Here is a 26,198-nt window from a genome sequence, read left to right as displayed (position 1 = left end):
GAAACGCCAAAGAAACTGGTATTGGCATACATATTCAAATACAGAGTTATGTAAACAGGCTAAATACGGCGCTGCGGTCAGCAACTCCTATACAGGACAACAAGTGTCTGGCGCAGTTGTTAGTTCGATTACAGCTGCTGCAATGGCAGGTTATCAAAATTTAAGTGAGTTTGAACGTTGTGTTATAGTTGGCGTACGAGCGATGGGAAACAGCATCTCCGAGGTAGCGATGAAGTGGGGATTTCCCCATACGACCATTTCACGAATGTACCGTGAATATCAGGAATACGGTAAAACATAAAATCTCCGACATCCCTGCGGCCGGAAAAAGATCCTGCAAGAATGGGACCAACGACGACTGAAGAGAATCGCTCAACGTGACAGAAGTGCAGCCCTTCCGCAAATGCTGGGCCATCAACAAGTGTCAGCGTGCGAACCATTCAACGAAACGTCATCGATATAGGCTTTCAAAGACTAAGCCCACTCATGTACCTTTGAAGAGTGCAAGACACAATACTTTACGCCCCGCCTGGGTCGGTCAACACAGATGGTGATGGTTGTGGTAAGTTCCTATGGGGCCAAACTGCTAAGATCATCGGTCCCTAGGCTTGCACACTACTTAACGTAACTGAAACTAGCTTACGCTAAGGACAACACGCACATACACCCATGCCTGAGGGAGGACTCGAACCTCCGAGGGGCGGAGCATCGCGAACCGTGACCAGGCGCCCTACACCGCGCGGCTAAACCGCTCGGCGTCATCACAGACATTGGACTGTTCATGACTGGAGACGCCTGGTCGGACGAGTCCCATCTGAAACTGTATGTAGACAACCTCATAAATCCATGGACTTTGCATGTTAGCAGGGTGGAGCTGGTGGAGGCTCTGTAATGGTGTGGGGCGTGTGCAGTTGGAGTGACATTGGACCACTCATAGGTCTAGATATGACTCTGACAGGTGACACGAACGTAAGCATCCTGTCTGATCACCTGCATCCATTCATTCGATTCCAGCTGGACAATGCGACACCCCACACGTCCAGAATTGCTACAGAGTGGCTCCAGGAACTCTCTCCTGAGTTTAAACACTTCCGCTGGCCACCAAGCTCCCCATATTGAGCATATCTGGGAATCCCCTCGTACTCTTACGGATTTATGGACAGTCCTGCATGATTCATGGTGTCAGTTCCCTCCAGCACCACTCCAGACATTAGTCGAGTCCATGCCACGTCGTGTTGCGGCACTCCTGAGTTCTCGCGGGGCCCTACACGATATTACGCAGGTGTAAAAGTTTCTTTGGCTCTCAGTGTACATGGCTCATGTGATTCAAGTCATCGACGAAAATGTACAAAAGGTTTAAGTAGTCGTGTGTTATGATAGCGCAGCGAAGTTAATAACAGCTCAGAAACACCAACCAAGCGGGAGGAGAGTAAGCACGGAAGCTAACCTGATCACACAATAAAAACGAAATGCATTTCGTGCTTAGAGCACGACAGACATGCACCGTCTGTTTAACTGCCTGCGATGTGCAAGATGGGAGGGCACATAGGGAAAAAATGAAAGACAGTTACATTTATACTTAGAATTTACTTGTTTTTTAGTATTAGAACTAAAAGTCAGAAACATTAAAGTGTAAGAGTCATACATACATAATTTAAATAGAAATTATGCTTAAAGGTAAATTAAAAGAGAGAGAAAAGGTTTTTTTACCGATGTGTCTCTCTTATTTACACACTGTATGTACTACGTTATAAGCATTCTCTTAAACGAGTTTGTTTGCGTGGACACCCTCCGCAGCAAGCACAGAAATATTGGTTTTGTAAATAAAAACCTCCTTTTCTTGCTGCACTGTGTTTTATTCCTCCCAGATGCGTTTCGTCTTTTTCACTTTATGATGATGCCTGAAAGTGAAAAAGACGTCTGGGACAAACAAAATAGAGTGCAACAAGAAAAGGTGCTTTTTATTTACAAAACCAATATTCTCTTAAACGATTACAGAAAACTGATCCCTGTAACAACTTGACTTCCAATATGGCAACAATTATGTACAGTTAACTCATATTTATTTAGAACTGAGATACAGGTAAGCTACGTATTATTATGGCAGGGAAAGAAACTTTTGTTTAATGCTGCGCTGCACTTCAAAGAGACGCACACACACTTGACGCTATTTTTCAACATAGTAACAATTTTTTTAAAAACAACGGTCGCAGCCTTCTACCAAAGGTTCAGTTCCTCTTTGGTGCCATTCGAGGACCGATGTATAAGCGTCCTCACCGTCGGAAAACATGAGATTTCTGAGAATCAGTTCCTCGACTTCCCGGATATTGTCGCCTGTCGTCCACGTGGATGGCTTTCGTTCTTGATCTGCATGAGCCACGTATGTGCGGCCTTAGCCAAATTGTTGGCACCGTTTCAGGACGGTTGGGCGCGACACTGCAATTGATCCACAACCAGGTAGCATTTCACGACGAATCTCTATGCAGTTCCAACGTTTTGCCCACAAGAATCGCACTGCCCTGCATACTTCGACATTGGAGTACTTTTCCAGTTACCTCTCCGTTTAGTTCACACAGTGCGCTGCACCTATCATTCGTACGGCAACAGCTCTGTGTCTGCAGAAAAAGCAGGGAAACGAACACTGACAACGCGACACTCTTATTGCGAAGAGGTCTTAGCATGGGACGGTATGTGCAACTTACTTTTCGGAGACCTCTTGTACCTGTCAATTTTCTTGTGAACACCCTAGACATTCAGCTAATGTTTAAACATTTGATTGCTTTGAACAGTTTGTAACGGAACTGAAATGATGGTGGGCTGACAGTAATTTGGAGCCCGCGCGTCGGAAACGGGCGCGCTGGTGTGAGACTGCCAGGGAATGCACCCTGATGCCATCTATTGGCGAAACTGGGAATTAGCGCTGCCTCTCAGACAATGCACTAAGCTATCGGAGTCAAATGTATTCTTTTTCTTGGTAATTATAAGCTATTACTGTATGATTTAATGTTATAAAGCGCTAGTAGTAAATTATTATGACTGGTATGAACTCCAGGGTAATAAATATATATATTCTTAAATACTAAATGATTTCGGTGAAAAGGTGGTAGGGGAACGCCCCCACTCTTGGTGATACGAGCGTAGCTAGAGGTAGCTGGAGACACAGGGACTGAACAATGGAATGGCCTGGGGAGTGTTGACGTGATCGGACGTGCGTAACTGTGCTCACACAAAAGTGATTGTGCAACAGCGAAGAGGAGAATATCGTCGCCGTTTGTGGAGTAGAACGCGACGAATGGTTGTCGAAGCCGTCTCTATGCCACTGGGGCTGATTGTAAGAATTCCTGCGCCCAGATTTTATGGCGGACGTGCAGTAGCTTATACGAGTGCTACAGCTCGTAGTTCCAGCCGCCATTGACGGCATGAGGCGTGAAGAGCTGCGTTAGCCACATGCATCTCACCACCAGCACCAACACGTCTACCCAAGGCAAGACTGCTTGCAATTGTTAAGTCGAACTTTGTATACATGTAAAAGGAGAATACCAGTTTTCTTTTATGCAAGTGCAGAGGACAGAATATAGTAATGAGTAAAATTACGACGCATGTTGTTCATTGTAAAGTGTAGTAACCTGAAACATAGTGTAGTGAAATCAGACTGAGGCCACCATCGCCTCTTTCATTTACAATTCTTTTGGGTGTAGAATACTTTAGCGTATAAGAATGTTGAAAAGAGCAATGGTCACACCAGAATGAGTCGCCTATTTATAGTTACTTAAATTTTTCTGAGTAACCTTTCAAGTAAAGTCACTTAACTAATTCTATATCAGTTGTCCAAAGAGTAATATCCAAAATCATTAAATAAGTTGAAGGGTAGAAGTTTGTTAACCTAAGTTGCTTAAATTGTCTTGGTGGTAATTACCAAGCCAACTCACAGAAATTGAGAGAGTATTTGCTTTGTAGAATCACCTAGAATGATCAGAAATAGTAATATTCAGAATTAAGTTTAAATTGAACTCAAGCCGTTTCACTTTGAAACGAGCCAAAAAATTGATTTATTCTTTTGCTCCTTCAGAGCTGGCGACCGTAGTTATAAGTATTTTCAGGAGGATTCGACGGTAAGTCTGCTGCTCTCGTCGTGCTGATAGGATTATCCACTGCTGCTAGCAGCGGTGATTGGATACATAAGCTCACTACCAAGTTAAGTGGGTCAGGTAGGCAGTGTTACCGTGTGAACTGTAGGGCACTGTAGGCCGTGGATCGAACCCGTTCAATCATCACAGCTCTTTGGGAAATAGTCCGGTTAGGAGTGTACTAATCATTAGGTAAATACTGGCGAGTAACGGTCAAAAATGTATACGCAAGTGAATTTAGCAAGGTCCATGTAGCACCTACTTAATGTGGTGCAATGGCGAGGGTAGGAGTGGAGTAAAAGTGAGCTGAGCTTGTGGCAGCTGTGCTGTCTTCAAAGATTAATAACGTGAATTCACTACTACCTCTTACCATTAGGACTGAGCTATTTACGGTTAAAATACGTAGCAGTAAGCGCAAAGGCGTGACAGCTACAAGTCCGTATCGGCTTTATACATACGGAAGTAGGAAGCGGGTCATCCTGTCAGTGGAGGGGGTTAAAACAAACGAGTCAGTTGAGAACATACCCCATTTACTGATGGAAAGATTCGGAGGTTCGGTCGCAAGTTATTTTCATATAAAAAAGAACTTATAATCCACTATGCATATTTAACTGATACTGAAAAAAACAAAAGTTGACCTAAGCTATGTGGGCATGTATTACGACGTACGCTCTAGTCAAGTCAGTCGTAGTCTGTTACCTCAGGAACAATGTGTTCCTCTGATTTGGAATTCATTCATCGATCTCTTCTTCCTGTACACCTGTAACTGAAAGCTGGCATTTGTTTGATGTGCACATATCAGTATCACGAGTGAGTCAAGTGAAATGGCGAGGTCAGGAAACATCTTCATGAAATGTGTACGGAAACTTGTGAGACATATGCTGTAACGCCAAGTTGCTGAAATCGCTCTTCATTTTAACAGGCATCATACGGTCCGCTCCTGTCATTACCGTCGGCTTACTTTCTTCATGAAACAGTGACTCAAATTCTAGCACTGTTCTTGCTTTTTCAGTTTATATACAGTCCCTGCTTGAGAGGTCCTCTTTAATCTTCCTTCATTTTCAACAAATTACTGACAGCCTCAAGTAACACCCTCCATTTTCGTTAATTAATTTAAATTTCTTCTTGTAACTCATTATTATTACTTTGATTTTTTTCCCTCTACAACCTCGATTTTCTAATATTCTAAATTCGCTAGTTAACGTAATCCGATACATCTCGTAACTGTTAGACAAATTCTCATAAGCTACATTTCTTATTTCCAGTATGGTAATGTCGTATCTACTTTTACTCTGCATCCTAAGAGTCTACGATCACTTACAATTTTCAGACCATTACATCATGTACAATTTGTTTATTATTTGTATGAATACAACGAATTTCAGTTCTCTTTCCGTTTGATCATTGCCAAGATAATTTTCTATTTCTCTCCTCCAGCGTTAGTGAGGTAAGAACGAAAATTTTCGCCTCGGCAAATGCTACTAGGATGCGAAATGCATCTAAAATTAGTATCATGGCCATTGAAACTTCCTGGCACATTAAAACTTTGTGCCGGACCGAGACTCGAACTCGGGACCTTTGCCTTTCGCGGGCAAGTGCTCTACCAACTGAGCTACCGAAGCACGAATCACGCCCCTTCCTCACGGCTTTACTTCTGCCAGTACCTCGTCTCCTACCTTCCAAACTTTACAGAAGCTCTCCTGCGAGAGCTTCTTCCAGGAGTGCTAGTTCTGCAAGGTTTCGCAGGAGAGCTTCTGTAAAGTTTGGAAGGTAGGAGGCGAGGTACTGGCAGAAGTAAAGCCGTGAGGACGGGGCGTGAGTCGTGCTTGGGTAGCTCAGACGGTAGAGCGCTTGCCCGCGAAAGGCAAAGGTCCCGAGTTCGAGTCTCGGTCCGGCACAAAGTTTTAGTCTGACAGGAAGTTTCATATCAGCGCACATTCCGCTGCAGAGTGAAAACGTCATTCTGGAATCATAACCAAATTTTCTTACTGAAGAACCGTCCTTTATTTTTTTGCCCCACTTTCGCAATACCCCACTGCCACCACGTAGTGAGATTTGCAGTTATTTATCAACTCGTGTAACTCTTCCTAGACCTCTCCTGTTCAGGAACGTTGCACTCTTCCGAGACATTACTGTTCAAAGCTCACGAGTCCGTATTGAGACGGAAGAAATAGTGCACTAGACTGTATTATGTACCCCAGAAAACCACAACTAAATCGTGTACTTCGTATGATATTCATTTTCATTAATTACCTCAGTATCTTAATTATCGACTTACACACCTATCACTATCATATATTTTACCATCACAAGTTATTAAATCTTCATACTTTCATAAATATTTCCTATCCAGAAATGTATATACGCTGATCAGCCAGAGCGTTATGACCACAGACCTACTATCGGTATAAACCCGTCCGAGCGATAGCAGCGTCACCTGACGAGGAATGACTGCTACTCAGACACACGTACAGGGTAAATGTAGTATCAGTGAGCTTGCTGTGCGTGTGTAGAATGGGTAAGGTGCGCGATCTATCTGTTTGACCAAGGGCAGGTTGTGATGGCCTGGAGGCTCGACACGAGCATTTCGGAGACTGCACAACCTGTTGGGTGTTCTAGGAGTGCCGTGGTGAGTGTCTTCAATACGTGGCGAAATCAAGGTGAAACCACGTCTAGACGTCGTGGGGTTGATCAGCCACTCCTCATTACAGGTGTCGGACGTCGCAGGCTGGGCAGACTGGTAAAACAGGACAGGTGGTGAACTGTGGGAGAATTAACATCAGACTCTAATAATGCGCAGAGTACAAGTGTGTCTGAACACACAGCGCATCAAACACTCCTAACGATGGGCCTCTGCAGCCGACGATCCATGCATGATCGAATGTTTAAAGACCACGACATCGGCAACTACGACTGAAATGGGCACATGACCATTGAACCTGGACGTTGGAGCAGTGGCAGAGCGTTATATGGTCTGATGAATCCCGATACCTTCTTCATCATGCTGATGTGAGGGCGCGAATCCGTCGTCTTCCAGGGGAACAGCTCCTTGACACGTGTACTGCGGGACGGAGACAAGCTGGCGGCGAGTCCTTTATGATCTGGGGAACATTCACGTGGGCATCCAAGTGTCTAGTGGATGTCGTGCAAAGCACCATGACGGCCAAGGAGCATCGTACACTGGTTGCAGACCATGTAGACCCCTTCGTGACGATCATGCTTCAAGACGGCAGTGGCGTTTTTCAACAAGATAATGCATCATATCACAAGGCCAGGAGTGTGATAGAGTGGTTTGAGGAACACAGTGGCGAGTCCCAATTGATGTGCTGCCCCCCTTCCCCTTCCCCCCATCCCACAACTCACCAGATCTGAATCCGATCGAACACATCTCGGACTTGGTTGGATGTGCCGTCAGAACTCATCGCTCCCCTTCCCGCAGTTTATGGAAATTAGGCATGCAGATATGGTGCCAACGTCCTCCAGCGACCTACCAGGGCCTCATTGCTTCTACGTCACGACGCGTCGCCGCTGTTATCCGCGCCAAACGTGGGCCTACGGTTATTAGATGTGTGGTCATAATGTTCTGGCTGATTAGTGTAAGAATATAGCTACACACACACGCATCTGTCGTACATAATTAGGTTAGCAACAGGTAAACGGTGTCACTGAACACCCAGCTAAACTATTCTTCTAGTAGTTGCATAACTTATGAGATTATATATTACGTCGTAATAAATCAAATGAAATGTTTGTGTTTGTTTAGAAAAGCCGTTGCGATGTTTGGCCTGTCGTCTCGGTTAAGTAAAGCTCTGTAGTTCTCGAAAAATTCTAAATTCAGCAGACGTTTATTACAACTGTTCTTATAATTCTTCTTCCTCTTCTTCATTCTGTGGGCACGGCATCAGGGATTTTCGAATTTTACGAGAAGTCTACCCAACCCGCCTTAGGCCTTTCTTCGCTCTTCTTCCGATCTCTTTATAACGCAATGGTAATTTCAAATGGTTCAAATGGCTCTGAGCACTATGGGACCTAACATCTGAGCTCATCAGTCCAGTGGACTTACAACTACTTAAACCTAACTAACCTAAACACATCACACACATTCATGTCAGAGGCAGGATTCGAACCTGCGACCGTAGAGGTCGAGCGATTCTAGACAGAAGCGCCTAGAACCGCTCGATCACAGCCGCCGGCTCAATGATAATTTATCGTGTCGTGCATTATCAACTATTTGCACGTTTCGTACCACGCTTTGCAGTTCTTACTTCCTTTTTCAGTCGATTGGTTCTTCTTCCAGCTCTTGTCGCATCGCATTGTTTAACTCTTCTATGTAGTCGTTTCTTACCTGTGTCTCATTCTTTTGAGAAATTTCATTTCTGCTCTTGTTGTTTTACCAATAGTTTTCTTAGGCACATAGCAGTGAATGAAGACGTATGGGAAGAGCTATAGTGTTACAAAACTCTTCTCACGTTTTTGTCTGTCCTTATGTTTCACCGCGTTGTGGGAGGTGCCACATATGCTTCCAAAGCTAGCCAGTTTTACATCCGGTTCTTCATAACACACAAATAACGCCGACTTTTGGTCTCTGTTGCTCTTTGTTTAAGTTCATAGCGCGTTTAATGGCATCGCATCGTTATTATTTGGATTTCATTCTGTTTACATATTGTAAGGTCTGCAAAGATATTGTTGTCAAATACTTAGTGACAAACACGTGGTGCGGTATCGCAGAATACAGCGAATGTTTTCGTTCTGCTGCGCATGTAAAACGACACGTTATCTTCCTGTCTTCCTGGTGTCCCAGAAAAATAAAAAGTCTTCTCTTCAAACCACGGATGCAATCCAAGATGTAAATAGAATGAAAACCACCCGATAATAATTGCATTGCGATCAAAACTTGTGGTTAGTTAAAATAGTAAGAAACAGAAAGCCAAAGCCTAAAATATTGTTCTTTCATATTTTTATTTTTTTGTCTATAAACAGCTTCCAACTGTGGGTAATGCCATCAAAGCAGATACTGAGAAGCGGTTGGTATTACATACTCTTAATATAGAAATACAGTTTGTGCAGCGAATACTAATTGCTTCTCCATTTTACATTGCGGATTCAGTGGTACGAAACAGAGCTGAATTTTACACAAGACTTGATAGGTCCTTTCTTGTTCATAATATTAAAGTTTGTTAAGCGGATAATTTTTCTAGCTCTATTATTCATATACGCGTCCCGGTATTATTCGATGATAGTGTGAATCGGATATATGCTATACAGCTAAAACGCTTCCTTTTTGTTGTCTTTTGTCGCATTAGGTCCATGACATTATTCCAGACTTTTTTGCAAATATTTGATTTCTGGGTACCAATCTTGCAAACACTTCATATCTGCTTTCTTGGAGCTTATACTTATTTCTTTTGTCCACGGTAATGTGTCTTATCGCCGTGAAGAGTTCTTAATGAAGTGGCCAGCGTACTTTAATTCGAATCAAATGATAACATCCTGTACTTATCATCAGACTTTACAGATTACTAAGCCAAACAAAGCAAGCTAGGGTAACTTGAAGATATTGGAGCGTTTCAGAAAATGCTTCGTTACATTTAATTAATTTCAGTATATCACACTTACCAGTGCGTCAACTTACCAAGAAAAACGTAATGGTTGCTTTCTAAATACAGCATGTAAATCAATTATCGATTAATAATCATCGATCTACTTAAGCTGATAGGTTCATAACATCAGAAGTGCATCATTCCACATTTTGCTTACGTGATTTCTGTACAATGGGAAGTGCACTAACGTCATTGACTTCACGTTTCGAAATCTAAACAGGCTCATAAATAAATCACTTGATTATGGAAACGTTACCCGACACAAGCTCTAAAAGTTAAATTCATGGGAGAAATTACTGAAGTATTTGATATAAGTATTGGTATTAGGCAGGAATATGGACTCTCCCCATTACTGTTTGACTGTGTTTTGAAAAAGGTAATTGCAGAATGGCGAGAGTGGAAGTCAAATCAAAATATACAGCAATGAATCAAGCTAGACAGAATTAATATAAGAGTAGATTGCCTCACCTTTGCAGATGATCTAGCAATTTTAAAAAATGGTTCAAATGGCTCTGAGCACTATGGGACTTAACATCTGAGGTCATCAGTCTCCTAGAACTTAGAACTACTTAAATCTAACTAACATCACACACATCACACACATCCATGCCCGAGGCAGAGCTCGAACCTGCAACCGTAGCTGTAGCGCATTTCCGAATTGAAGCGCCTAGAACCGCTCGGCTACCGCGGCCGGCTGGCAATTTTAACTGTGACATGCAACAAACAAGCAACAAAGTTTTGTAAATGAAATACGGGATAATAAAAAGTATTTCTCAAGTTAAATACTTGGGGGAAATCATTAAGAAAACGGTCTGGAAGAAGCTGCAAACGAAGTTCACTGTCAAAAAATGGCAACCCCACTGAGATTAATAGAAAAATTTATAGTAAAAAATCATTATCTAAATTTATTAAACTTAGGCATTACTGCACTGTAATCAAACCTGAATGTCTTTATGGAGCATAAACTTTGATTTTAAATAGAAAGAAGGATATTGAAAGAATTCAAAAGAAAGAAAGAAAGATAATTAGGAAAACATTAAGCCGCAAAATTGCTGATGGAGAAAGTTACAGGCTAAGAAGTAATAAGGAAATAGAAGAATACTGAGACATACATGGTGACATGAGGAAACGAAGACTTAAATTTTGTGGGCACAGTGTAAGAATGGCATCCACTAGGTTGACAAAACAAATAGCAGAATTCTACGAAAACAGAAGTAACGCCAAAACTGAGCCAATTAAATGGATCGCTGCGGTTAAGGAGGATCTTAAAATAGTCGGTATAACTCAGGCAAACGTTACAGACAGAAAAACATCCAGACAAAATAAATTTGATTGGAGAATTGGTCAGAGGAAAATTAGAAAACGGACTGTAACGCCGTGGTCTGATGAAAGATGGAGACTTCATTCTGAAAGGACGAAACATGTTTGGACACAAAGGAAGGCGAACCATCAAAAACGACATTGATTGATTGTACCTCGCGTGGTCCTATTGGCCCAATTCGTGAATAATAAGAAATCACTGAGTACCAAACTCCTATTCATTTACACAATTCCACGTGACGTCAAATGACTAAATGTTCTCTGTACGGCGTACAGTGTCAAGGGCTGCCCCCGCCCACGTCAGCGTTAAAACTTGCTCTTCCTTGAAACTTTGTCCAGTTTCCCTCCATTATACCGTCCGGTAATTGCAACAATCGTAACTAAAAGGAACATGCAAATTCCACGTTGTGTTCTCATATACAGGAATTATAATTGAGCGATCGCAAAGTACAATCTGTTTACTCTCTCAACGAACAAACTAACATATGAGTAAAATTTTCACTTCTAGTTTCCTTTTTACAAATTGTATCTGACATTGGTAACACTTACTGTTCAGGCAGTTTTTCGCTTCTTTTATTTGTGAAGCATCTTCAGTGGCCTGTAATACGTATTTATTTTTCTACATACAATAAAAGTATTATGTAGTAGTTACAATATGTTACTACATATTATGTTGCTATGTTTTGTCACGTTTTTCTGTTGCTTTTCAGATTAAAATCAACTTTTGTAGCACAAATTTCGTGAGATGACATTAGCGTTCGGTGTTGCTTACGATTTCCAGTGCTGTTAGCCCATACGTATGCCCCTGGAGATGTGTTCATTTGTTGTCATGTTCCAGAAGGGTTTTCATTGTAATCTCATCCACTCTTCTCTAGTCAAATATTAAGCAACACATCCGCCACGGATCTACGGTAGCAAATCTTGTCCAGACTCCATCCTACGACGGTGCGCGGTGCGCAGCCGTGGTCCGGCTGGCCGCGTACTTTCACTTCCGAGAATATCGCAAATTTTACACTCGCAAAGAACTATTGATTTACAGTTTACATCGTTTGTAATAACCTCTTAGTCTTAAGAATTGTTATTGCACTGGAGAAATACGTCACAGCTACCAATATCGACCCTATATTCGATTTACTGCTGAAGGAAACCGAACGGTTAATTCCAAATAGTAAGGAACGTAAGGAATAGGGTTCGCTCATTTTACCTACTACACACACGCAAAAGAAAACACTGCACTGCGTACCTGCAATACCTGGAAATATCCACCAAACCAACAGCGATTGATCAGCGTCAGGAATAGAGCCGCAGCACATCCTTCTGGAATAAATACTATAAATAAATCCGTCGCCAATACTGATCGCACGAATTCTGAATATTCTTTTGTTTTGAAATGATTTCTTTAATGCAAGCTTTGTCATTGTTGCAAAGCTATTTGAAAACAATATGGACGCAAGCAGGTGCTTTGTCTACGTAGTATTGTGGCTACCATTTCGAAATATAAGGTAAATTAATTTTTTGAAATAATTTGCATTACAGTTTAATTTAACTGAAGCAAGTTAAAAATGCGACAAGTTCCATTCCAATGCATTCATTAGTGGCTGTCAGTTACTCATCCATTAACACAGTTGCTAAAAGGTAATGCAATGAGAAAGATTTACGTAACGGCAAAACTGTAAGACTGTTCCACATTCTGGTTGACAGAAGAGTAGTAGATAATAACATATAAAATAGCCATCATTACATTATATGCACTCAGTGTTGAGAAAAGTAACATGGAAACAGCCCAGCGAGACTGGGAAGGCGCTCCCAGTCTGAGAGTAAGTAAACTATCATTATCTACAGTTGGTATAGTCAACTGAAACCAGTCATCATGTGTTAACTGTCTAATGTAAGTGCTGTCCGGGTAGTAAAAGTATTTTGTATAACTTTTTTTAATTTTAATAAACTACATTAAAACTGCTGTCTCCTTTCCTGATAACGTTTGATTTCACAGATGTATTACTTGTTGTCAGATGAGTAAGAAGCCGACCGTATATTACACTTACTTAAATTTTCGAGAAGCTGGAAAAAGTGAAACAAGCTGGAGATTTGGCGGTGTTTCTTTATCTCCTTCCTTAAACAAACGCTTAACTTCAGCATGTTGCAACCATTCTCGAAATGTTACGCTGATAAATGACTGGTTACTCAAATAACTTAATATGTTACTGGACTCAAAGAACACTTTAATTTATCATAACCAGTCGAATTTATTTTATTTTAAATATTGTCTTGCATTTGTTCTGCTGGTGTAGTGAGGATAGTACTCATTTCCGGAAATTATTTATAATGTCTGAACTGATACATTACGTAACGGCATCTATGAACCTGACAACCACATCTTTTCAGTAACACTTATGAAATGTTTACTTGCATATGTGGATCAAGAGACGTTAATGACGATTGACAGCTGTCCGAAATTAAATCGAGAGAAATTCGCCGATTGCGAATGTTTTGGCATCAGCTGTACTGGGCGTAGATATACTAGCTATTAGTGATATAGTGTAATTTGGGCCGGATCAGGACTCAAACTCGGGTGTCGTCGTGACTGCCGTCTGTGTCACGTCTGCTGTGCAGCGAGCTACATCAATTTAAGTATTAACTGTATTTTTCTTACTTGTCACTTCTTCTTCCGTGTGTTTTTGCTTTTAGAAAGCTTTAATTGTCGAGTGCTAGTAATAGTGTTCCATAGAAATGGCTCTGAGCACTATGGGACTTAACATCTATGGTCATCAGTCCCCTAGAACTTAGAACTACTTAAACCTAACTAACCTAAGGACAGCACACAACACCCAGCCATCACGAGGCAGAGAAAATCCCTGACCCCGCCGGGAATCGAACCCGGGAACCCGGGCGTGGGAAACGAGAACGCTACCGCACGACCACGGGATGCGGGCAGTGTTCCATAGATTTCGTGTTTGTTTTGAATACAGTCAGAGCGAGTCCCTTTAGTCATCTATAGTGCCGGTAGTGCTAGTGTTTGTTTCCAATACAGTCCAGAGACAGGTAGTGCTATTTTCATTGTTTTCTACAAAAAGTGTCTAGTAACCACAGTTTAGTCAACTATCAGCCGCCTTTAGTGAATTAAGCACTCTAGTTAAAAGTTGATTAACTTTCTACAGTAAATTGATTTCTTAGGATGGATAGGATGTGTGACTGCTGTGTACGGACGCAGGAGGAGCTGGCCACTGTTCGCGAACAGCTGAACGTGTTGATGGCCGCGGTCAGCCGTCTTCAGGCTGCTGCGTCGGAGTGTAGCGGCAGTGGGGAGTCTGGTGCGTCGCATGGTACACCCCAGGTGTTACATGCTTCACCCACTGTCCCTGCTGTCGAGACATCTTCGCGGGTACCGGGCGCGGTTGGGCCACCCTCTCCCCAAGGGGAGTGGCGGGTTCAGCGTCGTTCGCGGCGCACGAGGCGGAAGGTCAATGTGGAGGCTGGCCGTGTGGCATCGCCCGCTCTGCCTGTGAGTGGACATGTGGCCGCTCCTTCAGCAAGGTCGGAGCAGGCACACGGGGGGAGGGGTTTATTAGTGATTGGGAGCTACAACGTTAGGCGGGTGATGGAGCCCCTTAGGGAAATAGCGGAAAGGTCGGGGAAGAAGGCCAGTGTTCACTCTGTCTGCTTGCCGGGGGGTCTCATCCGAGATGTGGAGGAGGCCCTACCGGCGGCGATAGAGAGCACTGGGCAAATTGTTGCTCATGTCGGCACCAATGACTCCTGCCGTCTGGGTTCAGAGGTCATCCTCAGTTCGTACAGGCGGTTGGCGGAATTGGTGAAGGCGGAAAGCCTCGCTCGCGGGGTGGAATCTGAGCTACCTATTTGTAGTATCGTTCCCAGAACCGATCGCGGTCCTCTGGTTTGGAGCCGAGTGGAACGCTTAAACCAGAGGCTCAGACGATTCTGCGGAGATCTGGGGTGCAAATTTCTCGATCTCCGATATCGGGTGGAGAAATGAGGGTCCCCCTGAATAGGTCAGGCGTGCACTACACGCCGGAAGCGGCTACAAGGGTAGCCGAGTACGTGTGGAGTGCACATTTGGGTTTTTTAGGTTAGAGAATTCCCTCCCTAAGCCCGACAAGACGCCTCCTGAGACGCGGCAAAGTAGGAGTAGGCAAAATGCAACATGGAATAACAACATTAATCTGCTAATAGTAAACTGCAGGATCGTCTATAGAAAGGTCCCAGAACTGCACTCATTAATAAACGGTCACAATGCCCACATAGTACTAGGGACAGAAAGTTGGCTGAAACCAGATGTAAACAGTAATGAAATTCTAAACTCAGATTGAAATGTATACCGCAGAGACAGGCTGGACAGTGAAGGGGGAGGCGTGTTTATAGCGATAAGAAGTGCAATAGTATCGAAGGAAATTGACGGGGATCCGAAATGTGAAATAATTTTGGTGAAGGTCACGGTTAAAGCAGGCTCAGACATGGTAATTGGATGTCTCTATAGGCCCCCTGGCTCAGCAGCTGTTGTGGCTGAGCACCTGAAGTACAATTTGGAAAATATTTCGAGTAGATTTCCCCACCATGTTATAGTTCTGGGTGGAGATTTTAATTTTCCGGATATAGACGGGTGGCAGGGACAAAGAATCCAGTGAAATTTTTTAAAGTGCTTTATCTGAAAACTGCCTTGAGCAGTTAAACAGAGAACCGACTCGTGGCGATAACATATTAGACCTTCTGGTGACAAACAGACCCGAATTATTTGAAACAGTTAACGCAGAACAGGGAATCAGCGATCATAAGGCGGTTACTGCATCGATGTTTTCAGCCGTAAATAGAAATATTAAAAATGGTAGGAAGATTTTTCTGTTTAGCAAAAATCACAAAAAGCAGATTTCAGAGTACCTGACGGCTCAACACAAAAGTTTTACTTATAGTGTTGAGGACCAGTGGACAAAGTTCAAAACCATTGTACAATATGTGTCAGATGAGTATGTGCCAAGTAAGATCGTAAGAGCTGGAAAAGAGCCACCGTGGTACAACAACCGAGTTAGAAAACTGCTGCGGAAGCAAATGGAACTTCACAGCAAACATAAACATAGCCAAAGCCTTGCAGACAAAAAAAAATTACGCGAAGCGAAATGTAGTGTGAGGAGGGCTATGCGAGAGGCATTCAGTGAATTCGAAAGTGAAGTTCTATGTACTGACTTGACAGAAAATCCTAAGAAATTTTGGTCTTATGTCAAAGCGGTAGGTGGATCAAAACAAAATGTCCAGACACTCTGTGACCAAAATGGTACTGAAACAGATGACAGACTAAAGGCCGAAATACTAAATGGCTTTTTCCAAAGCTGTTTCACAGAGGAAGACTGCACTGTAGTTCCTTCTCTAGATTGTCGCACAGATGACAAAATGGTAGATATCGAAACAGACGACAGAGGGATAGAGAAAGAATTAAAATCGGCCAAAAGAGGAATGGCCGCTGGACCTGATGGGATACCAGTTCGATTTTACACAGAGTACGCGAAGGAACTTGCCCCCCTTCTTGCAGCGGTGTACCGTAGGTCTCTAGAAGAGCGTAGCGTTCCAAAGGATTGGGAAAGGGCACAGGTCATCCCCGTTTTCAAGAAGGGACGACGAACAGATGTGCAGAACTATAGACCTATATCTCTAACGTCGATCTGTTGTAGAATTTTGGAACACGTATTATGTTCGAGTATAATGACTTTTCTGGCGACTAGAAATCTACTCTGTAGGAATCAGCATGGGTTTCGAAAAGGACGGTCGTGTGAAACCCAGCTCGCGCTATTACTTCACGAGACTCAGAGGGCCATAGACACGGGTTCACGGGTAGATGCCGTGTTTCTTGACTTCCGCAAGGCGTTCGATACAGTTCCCCACAGTCGTTTAATGAACAAAGTAAGAGCATATGGGTTATGAGACCAATTGTGTGATTGGATTGAGGAGTTCCTAGATAACAGAACGCAGCATGTCACTCTCAATGGAGAGAAGTCTTCCGAAGTGAGAGTGATTTCGGATGTGCCGCAGGGGAGTGTCGTAGGACCGTTGCTATTCACAATATACATAAATGGCCTTGTGGATGACATCGGAAGTTCACTGAAGCTTTTTGCAGATGATGCTGTGGTGTGTCGAGAGGTTGTAACAATGGAAAATTGTACTGAAATGCAGGGGGATCTGCAGCGAATTGACGCATGGTGCAGGGAATGGCAATTGAATCTCAATGTAGACAAGTGTAATGTACTGCGAACACATAGAAAGAAAGATCCTTTATCACTTAGCTACAATATAGCAGGTCAGCAACTGGAAGCAGTTAATTCCATAAATTATCTGGGAGTACGCATTAGGAGTGATTTAAAATGGAATGATCATATAAAGTTGATCGTCGGTAAAGCAGATGCCAGACTGATATTCATTGGAAGAATCCTAAGGAAATGCAATCCGAAAACAAAGGAAGTAGGTTACAATACGCTTGTTCGCCGACTGCTTGAATACTGCTCAGCAGTGTGGGATCCGTACCAGTTAGGGTTGATAGAAGAGAGAGAGAAGATTCAACGGAGAGCAGCGCGCTTCGTTACAGGATCATTTAGTAATCGCGAAAGCATTTCGGACATGATAGATAAACACCGGTGGAAGACTCTGCAGGAGAGACGGGATTTTGTTGAAGTTTCGAGAACATACCTTCACCGAGGAGTCAAGCAGTATATTGCTCCCTCTTACGTATATCTCGCGAAGAGACCATGGGGATAAAGTCAGAGAGATCAGAGCCCACACAGAGGCATACTGACAATCCTTCTTTCCACGAACAATACGAGACTAGAATAGAAGGGAGAACCGATAGAGGTACTCAAGGTACCCTCCGCCACACAGCGTCAGGTGGCTTGCGGAGTATGGATGTAGACGTAGATGTAACGTGAGTGGTGGAGTGACCCAACGACTTCTGCTATCCGTGCATTCCTCCCACAGCAACGCAAACTTCCGTACATCACACTGTCTACATCCCTGTCCTGTGGTACCCTGCATTCGTCCCCTACATGAAGATGTAGAGTGTAATGTAGGGAAGTTTGGGTTGGTGCGGTAGGCGTGCACAGATAGCCGAATTGCTTAAGGCGACTGCCCACGTTAGGCAGTAAATCCGATATCGAGTCCCTCTCTGGCACAAATTTCTCTGTGTCACTAATGGGTAGTGTATCTACGCCTAATAAAGCTGATACCAAGATATTCCCAGTCATCGAATTTACTTACGAGAGTCATTCAATAATCAAAGAGACAAACTGGTCTGGAGAAAACAGCATTTATTTTTACAAGACAATACTTTATCTAGTTTTCAACATAGTCCCCTTGAACATTTATGCACTTTTTAATTCCGGCTGCAAAGATCTCTTAGTCTTGATGTTTCAACCAAGTCCCCACAAACTTTTTCACGTCCTCGTTGTGCTGGAACCTCACCTTGTTTGAAAGCAAATCCGAGTAGTGTTGGCTGTTCATTGTACCCTGCTTTTCGAGATAATCACAAAATCCCAAAGCACTGTTAACATGACTTTTCCTGCTGATGCTTGGGTTTTGATTTTTTGTTGGCAGGTGAGTTGGTGTGCTTCCACTCCATGCTTTGTCTTTTTGTTTCTGGCTGATAATAGTGAACCGTCCGCCCCCATAGCTGAATGGCCAGCGTGACGAATTGCTGTCGTAAGGGGCCCTGGTTCGATTCCCGGCTGGGTCAGAGATTTTCTCCGCTCAGGGACTGGGTGTCGTGTTGTCTTCATCATCATTTCATTCCTCTCCGGAGCGCAGGTCGCCCAATGTGGTGTCGAATGTAATGAGACCTTCACCAAGGCGGCCAGACCTGCCCCGTAGGGGGCCTCCCGGCCAATGACGCCAAATGCTCTCATTTCCATAATAGTGAACCGAAGCTTCATCACAAGTTAAAATTTTGTTGAGGAAGTGCTCACCTTCTCTTTCATGACGTTCCTGTAGCTCTGTGCACACTCTCAACCTTGTTCCCCTGTGTAGCCACGTCAACACCTTTGGGACCCGTCTTGCCCACGTCTTGCGGTACTTCAACTCGTTACAGATAATGTTGTGAACTGCACCAGTACCAACTTGAACCTCATCATCTATCATTTCCACAGTCAAAAGGTGGTCGGAACGAGTAATGTCATCAATTGGACTTTCAAGTGAGGGAGTTGAAACTATAACTGGTCTGCCAGAACGCTGTTCGCCAGTCACTGAGTCGCTGAGTCGCGACCATTTTTGAACTGCTCTATCCACTTGTAAGAATTTGCACGATTCATACAACCTTCACAATGAACTTTAGACATTCTACAGTATATATTCACTGGTTTCACGCCTTCAGCAAGTAAAAAAAGAATAACAGAACGGTGTTTGACTAATGTGGACATTTCAAGCGGACTCGCCATCTTCAAATGTATTTTTGAGGTTATAAAGAAAACAATTATTTATACATCATCTGATCAAGGCTCATCCCAGTGATGCCAACTTAAAGCCATAAAAGTACCAAGCTTGCCCTATTAAGAGTTATTTCCGCAGACCAATTTGTCTCTTTAATTATTCTATGACCGTCCTAGATTTAGTTATGAAATGCTTCAAAGAAGTTTTGTAACACTGCACACATCAGTTACCGACTCACTCAATCTTAATGCTGTCTGCCCCTCTTCGCCTCTTCCTCTGGTAGTCTGAGAGGAATCATCTGGGTGGCTTAAAACACTGTGCTGGGCAGAGCTCGGCGCTGACTGCGGACCGCCCGTGTGTGTCTGTCGGCAGGAGCGGTGCGAGCGGGCGAGAGCGCAGCTGGCCGCCGCCGTGGACGGCCGCGTGGCCGAGCTGCGCCGCCTGCAGCGGGAGGCGGACCAGCGGCTCAGCGAGGCCCAGGGCGGCGCCGCGGGGGCGGCGGGGGCGCTGCGGGGGCGGCTGCAGGGCGCCGCGGCGCGCCTCGCCGACGCCTTCCGGGGGCTGCAGCTGCGCCACGACAAGGTGAGCGGGAGGGGCGGCCCACTGCGATAAGGACTTTTTTTTCCTTTATTGTCATTTAAACGCCTTTACATACGGTGGGCTGGCAGCAGCATACTACGCTGCTCTTCAGCCACAAGTTTAACAATTGAAAAAGCAATGGAGACACAGAATAGACAGAACAAAATTGTGGGGCAAAAAACAGTAGACACATAAACAAAGAACACGTAGCTGTTCACACGCGAAGACACCAAAAGAAACTGTTGGCACTGCACACAGACACTGATGAATTAGACGGTACAGGTGAACGAAGGAGCGTGACGGCGAAAAACACTAAAGCATAAACACGGTGGCACACACACGATAAACTGATGGCGATGATCTCCGGCGCGCGAATGTCCACTGAGTGTGTGCGAGTCCAGGGACCTGCCAAGAGGGGAGGAGGGTGGTGGGTGTGGGAGAGGGGTGAGCAGGGATGCCAATGGCAGGGGGGATGGGGGCAAGAATGAAGGGAGGAGGAGGTAGTGGAAGCCCGGGGGAGGTGGGGGGAGGAAGGGAGGATGGAGGGAAAGGAGAGATAAGGGAGAGAGGGTGCCCTTAGGAAAAAACACAGGAAGTGGGAGGGGAGGATCAAAGTTGATAGGAGAGGTAGATGGAGGGGAGGAGGGCATCATCAGGGAGGAGGAGCTGGTGGAAGCCACCTTGGGAGAAGGTAAGGAGGGTGGAGAGATGGAGAGCAGGTGGGACGTGGAAATACAGGTGTGGCAGCGGACGGGGGCAGGAGAGGATGTGAGAGACGAGTGGGTGAGGGGGATCTAGATTACGGGAGGTGTATAGGATCACGCTAAGGGCTGGGCAGCCCCTTAAATAAGCACACTGGCGGGTAAAGTGCCCATGAGCCAAAGACTGCTTTGTCTCAAATTGTATCCCAGATGTACAGGGTGATTATAATTAAACGTTCAAACCGCTGTAGAAATTACACCACTTGTGAGAATGACGTCAAACTGCAACGGATTATTATCAGAGAAGGGGGAAAATGTATGGCACAAGAAAAATAAATAGTTACAAAACGTAGCAATAGATGGCGCTGTAAGAATCATAATTTAATAGTGGTTGACTACAAATGACAAATCAATCATACAATGCCTAAGGTGTATGTTTGATGTTAAATAAAGTTTACTATTCAGTATGCATGGGTGTACAGGTGTGATACTGTTACTTATGTAAGCCCATCGACTGCGGCAAGGCCATATCACATGGGGTGGGAAAAATCGGTTTTTAACTGTCCCTAGGCCAAAAACCGTATAAAAAGCATCAATCACCCCTCTGCAGGAGTGCCCCAGGGCTCTGTCCTCTCCCCTCTCCTCTACCTCCTGTACACAGCAGATATGCCCCAACCCCCCCCCCCCTCCTCCGACAGTACAACTCTTGCAATATGCCGATGACACCGCTTTCCTCGCTCTCGCTCCTACCCTCCCACAGTCCCAACGCCTTCTCCAGAATCACCTTGACCTTTTTGCCACATGGTGTAACCGGTGGCTCCTGAAAATCAATCCTTCCAAGACCCAGGCAATCATCGTAGTTCATACCACTAGCTCCTTACGACTCCTGGATTTCTCCCTTACCGTCTGTGCCTGTCATGTCCGCCTCTCGCCCACCCTCACCTACCTTGGCCTTACGATCGACCATCACCTCACCTGGATCCCTCATCTATGCTCCATCCAATCCAAAGCCGACAACCGCCATCAATTCCTCAAACTCCACTCTGGTCGGACTTGGGGTTGGACCCCTCTACCATCCTCCACACCTACAAATCCTTAATCTGTCCCATCCTCTGTTATGCCAGTCCTGCCTCGATATCTGCCCCCTCCCCCAAATTCTATAAGTCCATCCAGATCCTTGAGCCTCATGCACTCTGCCTGGCCTTCTGTATACACCTCCCGTCCCCTACGCGGATCCTCTACGACCTCATTCCTTCCCCCCATCTGCTCCTATTCCTCGAACATATCCACATACTCTACACCTCCCGCCACCTTGATCCCCCTCACCCCCTCGTTGCTCCTCTCCTCTCCTGTCCCCGCCCCCTGCCACGCCTTCACTGTTGTGTCCCCCCTACCCTCCATCTCTACACCCTCCATCTCCTTTCCCAAGGTGGCTTCCATCAACTCCCCCTCCCAGATGATGCCCTCTCTTCCTCCATCTATCCCTCCTATCAACTCTGATCTTCACCCCCCCTCCTTTCCTCCGTCCATTCCCTGGGCTTCCTCTTCCCCCCCCCCTACCATCCTGTTTTCTCCCTGCCAAACCTCTCCCTACCTCCCTTCTCCCCTCCCCCCCCACCAAGTCCTTTTGTGTTCCCCTCCTCTGCCTTCCCCACTCCCTGTCGCATCTGCCCAGCACCCCCCCCCCCCCATCGCTCTTATGGGTCCTCATCCTCCATTGGCTCCTTTCCCCCCCCTCTTCGCTTTTCCTCTCCTTCCCCCTTTTTTATTTTCCCCCCACCTGCTCTCGGCTGTGGTATGTCACATTTGCCAAATGTTTAGTGCAGTGTTCCAATGAATGTTCAGTGTTGTTCGTCTTTCTAGTGTTGCGAACAGAAACCATGCTGTTGCTGGGCGTGAATTTTATGTATTTTGCGAACAGAAACCAGACTGTCGGCGTGTGTTTTGTCTGTCTATTGTTTTACCTGTCTGCTTCGAATGTACTTTATTAGCATCATCATCCCTTTGTTCTATGTTTTAAGTTCCACGATTTTTTCGCCATGTTACTATTTAAGTCTCCGGTTTTATCGCCTGTTTTTATTATTTATTCTCTTCATCTTTTTAAAACAAAGTCTGTAGGCTGAAGTGCGGCGTACCACGTTGCTGCCAGTACGCTCTCTTCAGGGGAAATCGAAACTCAATAGAGAAAAAAAAAACATCGATCACATCCTTTCCCACTTTGGTGACTCCAGTCGCCGGTGGACACCGCCTTCAGTCATGGACACCCCCACTACCACCATCATCTACTCCTCCCCTTCCCCTACACGTTCCTAATTTCGTTTGTTAAAACCTGCACTGCAGTTTTTTTTTCGTCATCGTTACTATAAATTATAGACATATCATAAGACTGAATAATTTCGTTTCACTACATTCTGCACCCAGCATCGACGTTTTGCGACGTCACCCTGCCGCTCTACGATAAACCTGTTCCCCTCTGTCTCCTGGCGCAGGTGGACGCTTTCTTGACGCTGCACGGAGAGGCGGCGAACCTGGTGGAAGAAGCGTCCAGCTGGAGCGGCGGGCAGCTGGCCTTCAACGCGCAGACCTTGGAGCTCAGCATACGCGAGGAGGCGGCCGGCAGCCAGACCCCGCCTGAGGGGAGCGGGGGCTCCGTCGAGAACCTGGCCAGCAGCGCCGCCTACAGGTACGGCGTGAGGCAGCCGCCGACCGGCAGTGTCTGTAGGGGGCAGAAGGATTCGGAGAGCTTTATAAAAGACGCCACTAATGATTATCACATCGCCTTTCACACTCGTGTAAGGCTGGTATGCTCCTCTAAACTGGGGGACCGAGGAAAACTTTAGGGAAGATTGGTCTTAATATCCCAAAAGACTGCATCGGTTACCTACAACTGTGGTGCAATGAGGGAAGCTTTCAAAGAGTCTGAAAGTAAAATTTTGTCAGCCGGTCTCAGCAAAGACTCGAAAATGCTTTTGGGCTTATGTAAGATCAGTAAGCAGTTCTAAATCCTCTATGCATTCACTCAGTGACCAAACTGGCACCGACACGGAACAAAACAGAGAGTAGGCCGGAATACTGAATTCGGTCTTCCGAAATTGTTTCACCGCGGAAGATTGTAACACGGTCCCGTTTTCAGTCATCGTACGAACGTCGAAATGGTATATATTGAGATAACCGATCGCGCAATAGAAAAGCAACTACATTCGCTTAGTAGGGTAAAGGCACCAAGACCAGATGAGATACCTATCAGATCCTACGGAGATTATGCGAAGGAACTCGCTCCCCTTCTAGCAGCAGTTTATCGTAGCTAACTGGAGCAACGAAGGGCACGTGGCGACTGGAGGAGAGCGCAGGTCATTCCCGTTTCCAAGGAGGGCCGCAGGACAGATGCTCATAATTATAGGCCTATGTCGTTGGCGTCAATCTGTTGTAGAATTATGGAACATGCTTTATGCTCAAGAATTACGACATTTTTGGAGAACGAAAATCTCCTCTATAAAAATCAACATGGATTCCACAAACAGGTATCTTGCGAAATTCAGCTCTCCCTGTTCCTTCGTGAGATATACAACGCTGTAGACAACGCTGTAGGTTGGTACCATGTTTCTCGACTTCAACAAGGCATTTGACACCGTCCCACGCTGCAAGCTACTGAACAAATCACGAATTTATAGAGTATCGGATCAATTTGTAACGAATTCAAGAATTGCTTGCAGATAGAGCTCAACACGTCACCCTAAACGGAACGAAATCGACAGATGTAAGCATAATTTCCGAAGTACCCCAAGGAAATGTAATAGGACCGCGACGTTTTACAATGTGTATACACGATCTAGTAGAAAGCATCGGAAGCTTTTTAAGACTGTTCGCAGAAGATGCGGACGTCTATAACAAAGTAGCAACGTCAGAAGACCAATCGATTTGCAGAATGGCCTGCAGAAGATTAATGAATGCTACAGCTTCTGGCTCTTGACACTGAACATAAATAAAAGTAACATACTGCGCACACATAATAAAAGAAAGCCACTACTGTATAACTAGGCTATTGATGAGAAACTGTTGGAAACAGTGTTTACAGTATGATATGTGGGAGTAATTATTCGGAGTGATCTTAAGTGGAATTACCATAACACTGAAGCGCCAAAGAAACTGAAATAGGCATGCGTATTCAAATACAGACATGCGTAAAACAGGCAGGATACGGCACTGCATTCGGAAACGCCTATATTAGACAACAAGTGTCTGGCGCAGTTGTTAGATCGGTTACTGCTGCTACAATGGCAGGTTATCAAGATTTAAGTGAGTTTGTACGTGGCGCTGTAGTCGACAGTCGCGTGATGTGACACAGCGTCTCCGAGGTGACGACGAAGTGGGGCTTTTCCCGTACGACCATTTCACGAGTACCGTGAATATCAGGAATCCGATGAAACATCAAATCTCCGACATCACTGCGGCCGGAAAAAGATCCTCCAAGAAGGGGATCAACGACGACTGAAGAGAATAGTTCAAAGTGACAGAAGCGCAACCTTTCCGCAAATTTCTACAGATTTCAATGCTGGGCCATCAACAAGTATCAGCGTACGAATCATTCAACGAAACATCATCGCTATGGGCTTTCGGAGCCGAAGGCCCACTCGGCTGCCCTTGATGACTGCGCTACACAATGCCCTACGTTTAGGCTTGGCCATCAACACCGACAGCGGACTGTTGATGACTGGAAACATGTTGCTGGTCGGACGAGTCTCGTTCCAAATTGTATGGAGCGGATGGACGAGTACTGGTATGGAGACAACCTCATGAATCCATGGACTCCGCATGTCAGCAGGGGACTGTTCAAGTTGGTGGAGGCTCTGTAATGATGTGAGGTGTGTGCAGTCGGAGTGATATGGGACCCTTGATACGTCTAGATACGACTCTGACAGCTGACACGTAGGTAAGCATCCCGCCTGATCACTTGCATCCATTCCTGTCCATTGTCCATTCCGACGGACTTGGGCAATTCCAGTAGGACAATGCCACACCCCACACGTCGAGAATAGGTACAGAGTGTTCCTGGAGCCACTATGCAGCAATTTTTGACGTGTGGGGTGTCTCGTTGTTCTGCTGGAATTGCTCAAGTCCGTCGGAATGCACAATGGACACGAATGGATGCAGGTGGTCAGACAGGATGCTTACGTACGTGGCAGCTGTCAGAGTCTACATCTACATCTACATCTACATCCATACCCCGCAAACCACCTAACGGTGTGTGGCGGAGGGTACCTTGAGTACCTCTATCGGTTCTCCCTTCTATTCCAGTCTTGTATTGTTCGTGGAAAGGGTCCCATATCACTCCAACTGCACACGCCCCACACCATTACACAGCCTCCACCAGCTTGAACAGTCCCTTTTTCACATGTACGGTCCATGGATTCATGAGGCTGTTTCCATACCCGTACACGTCCATTCGCTCGATACAA

General features: G+C 45.0%; 1 protein-coding gene across 1 annotated transcript in view; it reads left to right on the top strand.

The window, feature by feature from the left end:
* The window catches only part of LOC124795568 (RING finger protein nhl-1-like), a 118,245-nt gene that overhangs the window by 25,726 nt on the left and 66,321 nt on the right, over positions 1–26,198 (top strand). The window contains exons 6-7 of the mRNA XM_047259640.1: positions 19,835–20,044; positions 23,232–23,425. Of these exons, the coding sequence (XP_047115596.1) occupies positions 19,835–20,044; positions 23,232–23,425 (404 nt within the window). The remainder of the gene's footprint in view (positions 1–19,834; positions 20,045–23,231; positions 23,426–26,198) is intronic.

Source organism: Schistocerca piceifrons, chromosome 4 (genome assembly GCF_021461385.2).
Source record: "Schistocerca piceifrons isolate TAMUIC-IGC-003096 chromosome 4, iqSchPice1.1, whole genome shotgun sequence".
Lineage (NCBI taxonomy): Eukaryota > Metazoa > Arthropoda > Insecta > Orthoptera > Acrididae > Schistocerca > Schistocerca piceifrons.
This window is presented reverse-complemented; position numbering and strand designations above follow the sequence as displayed.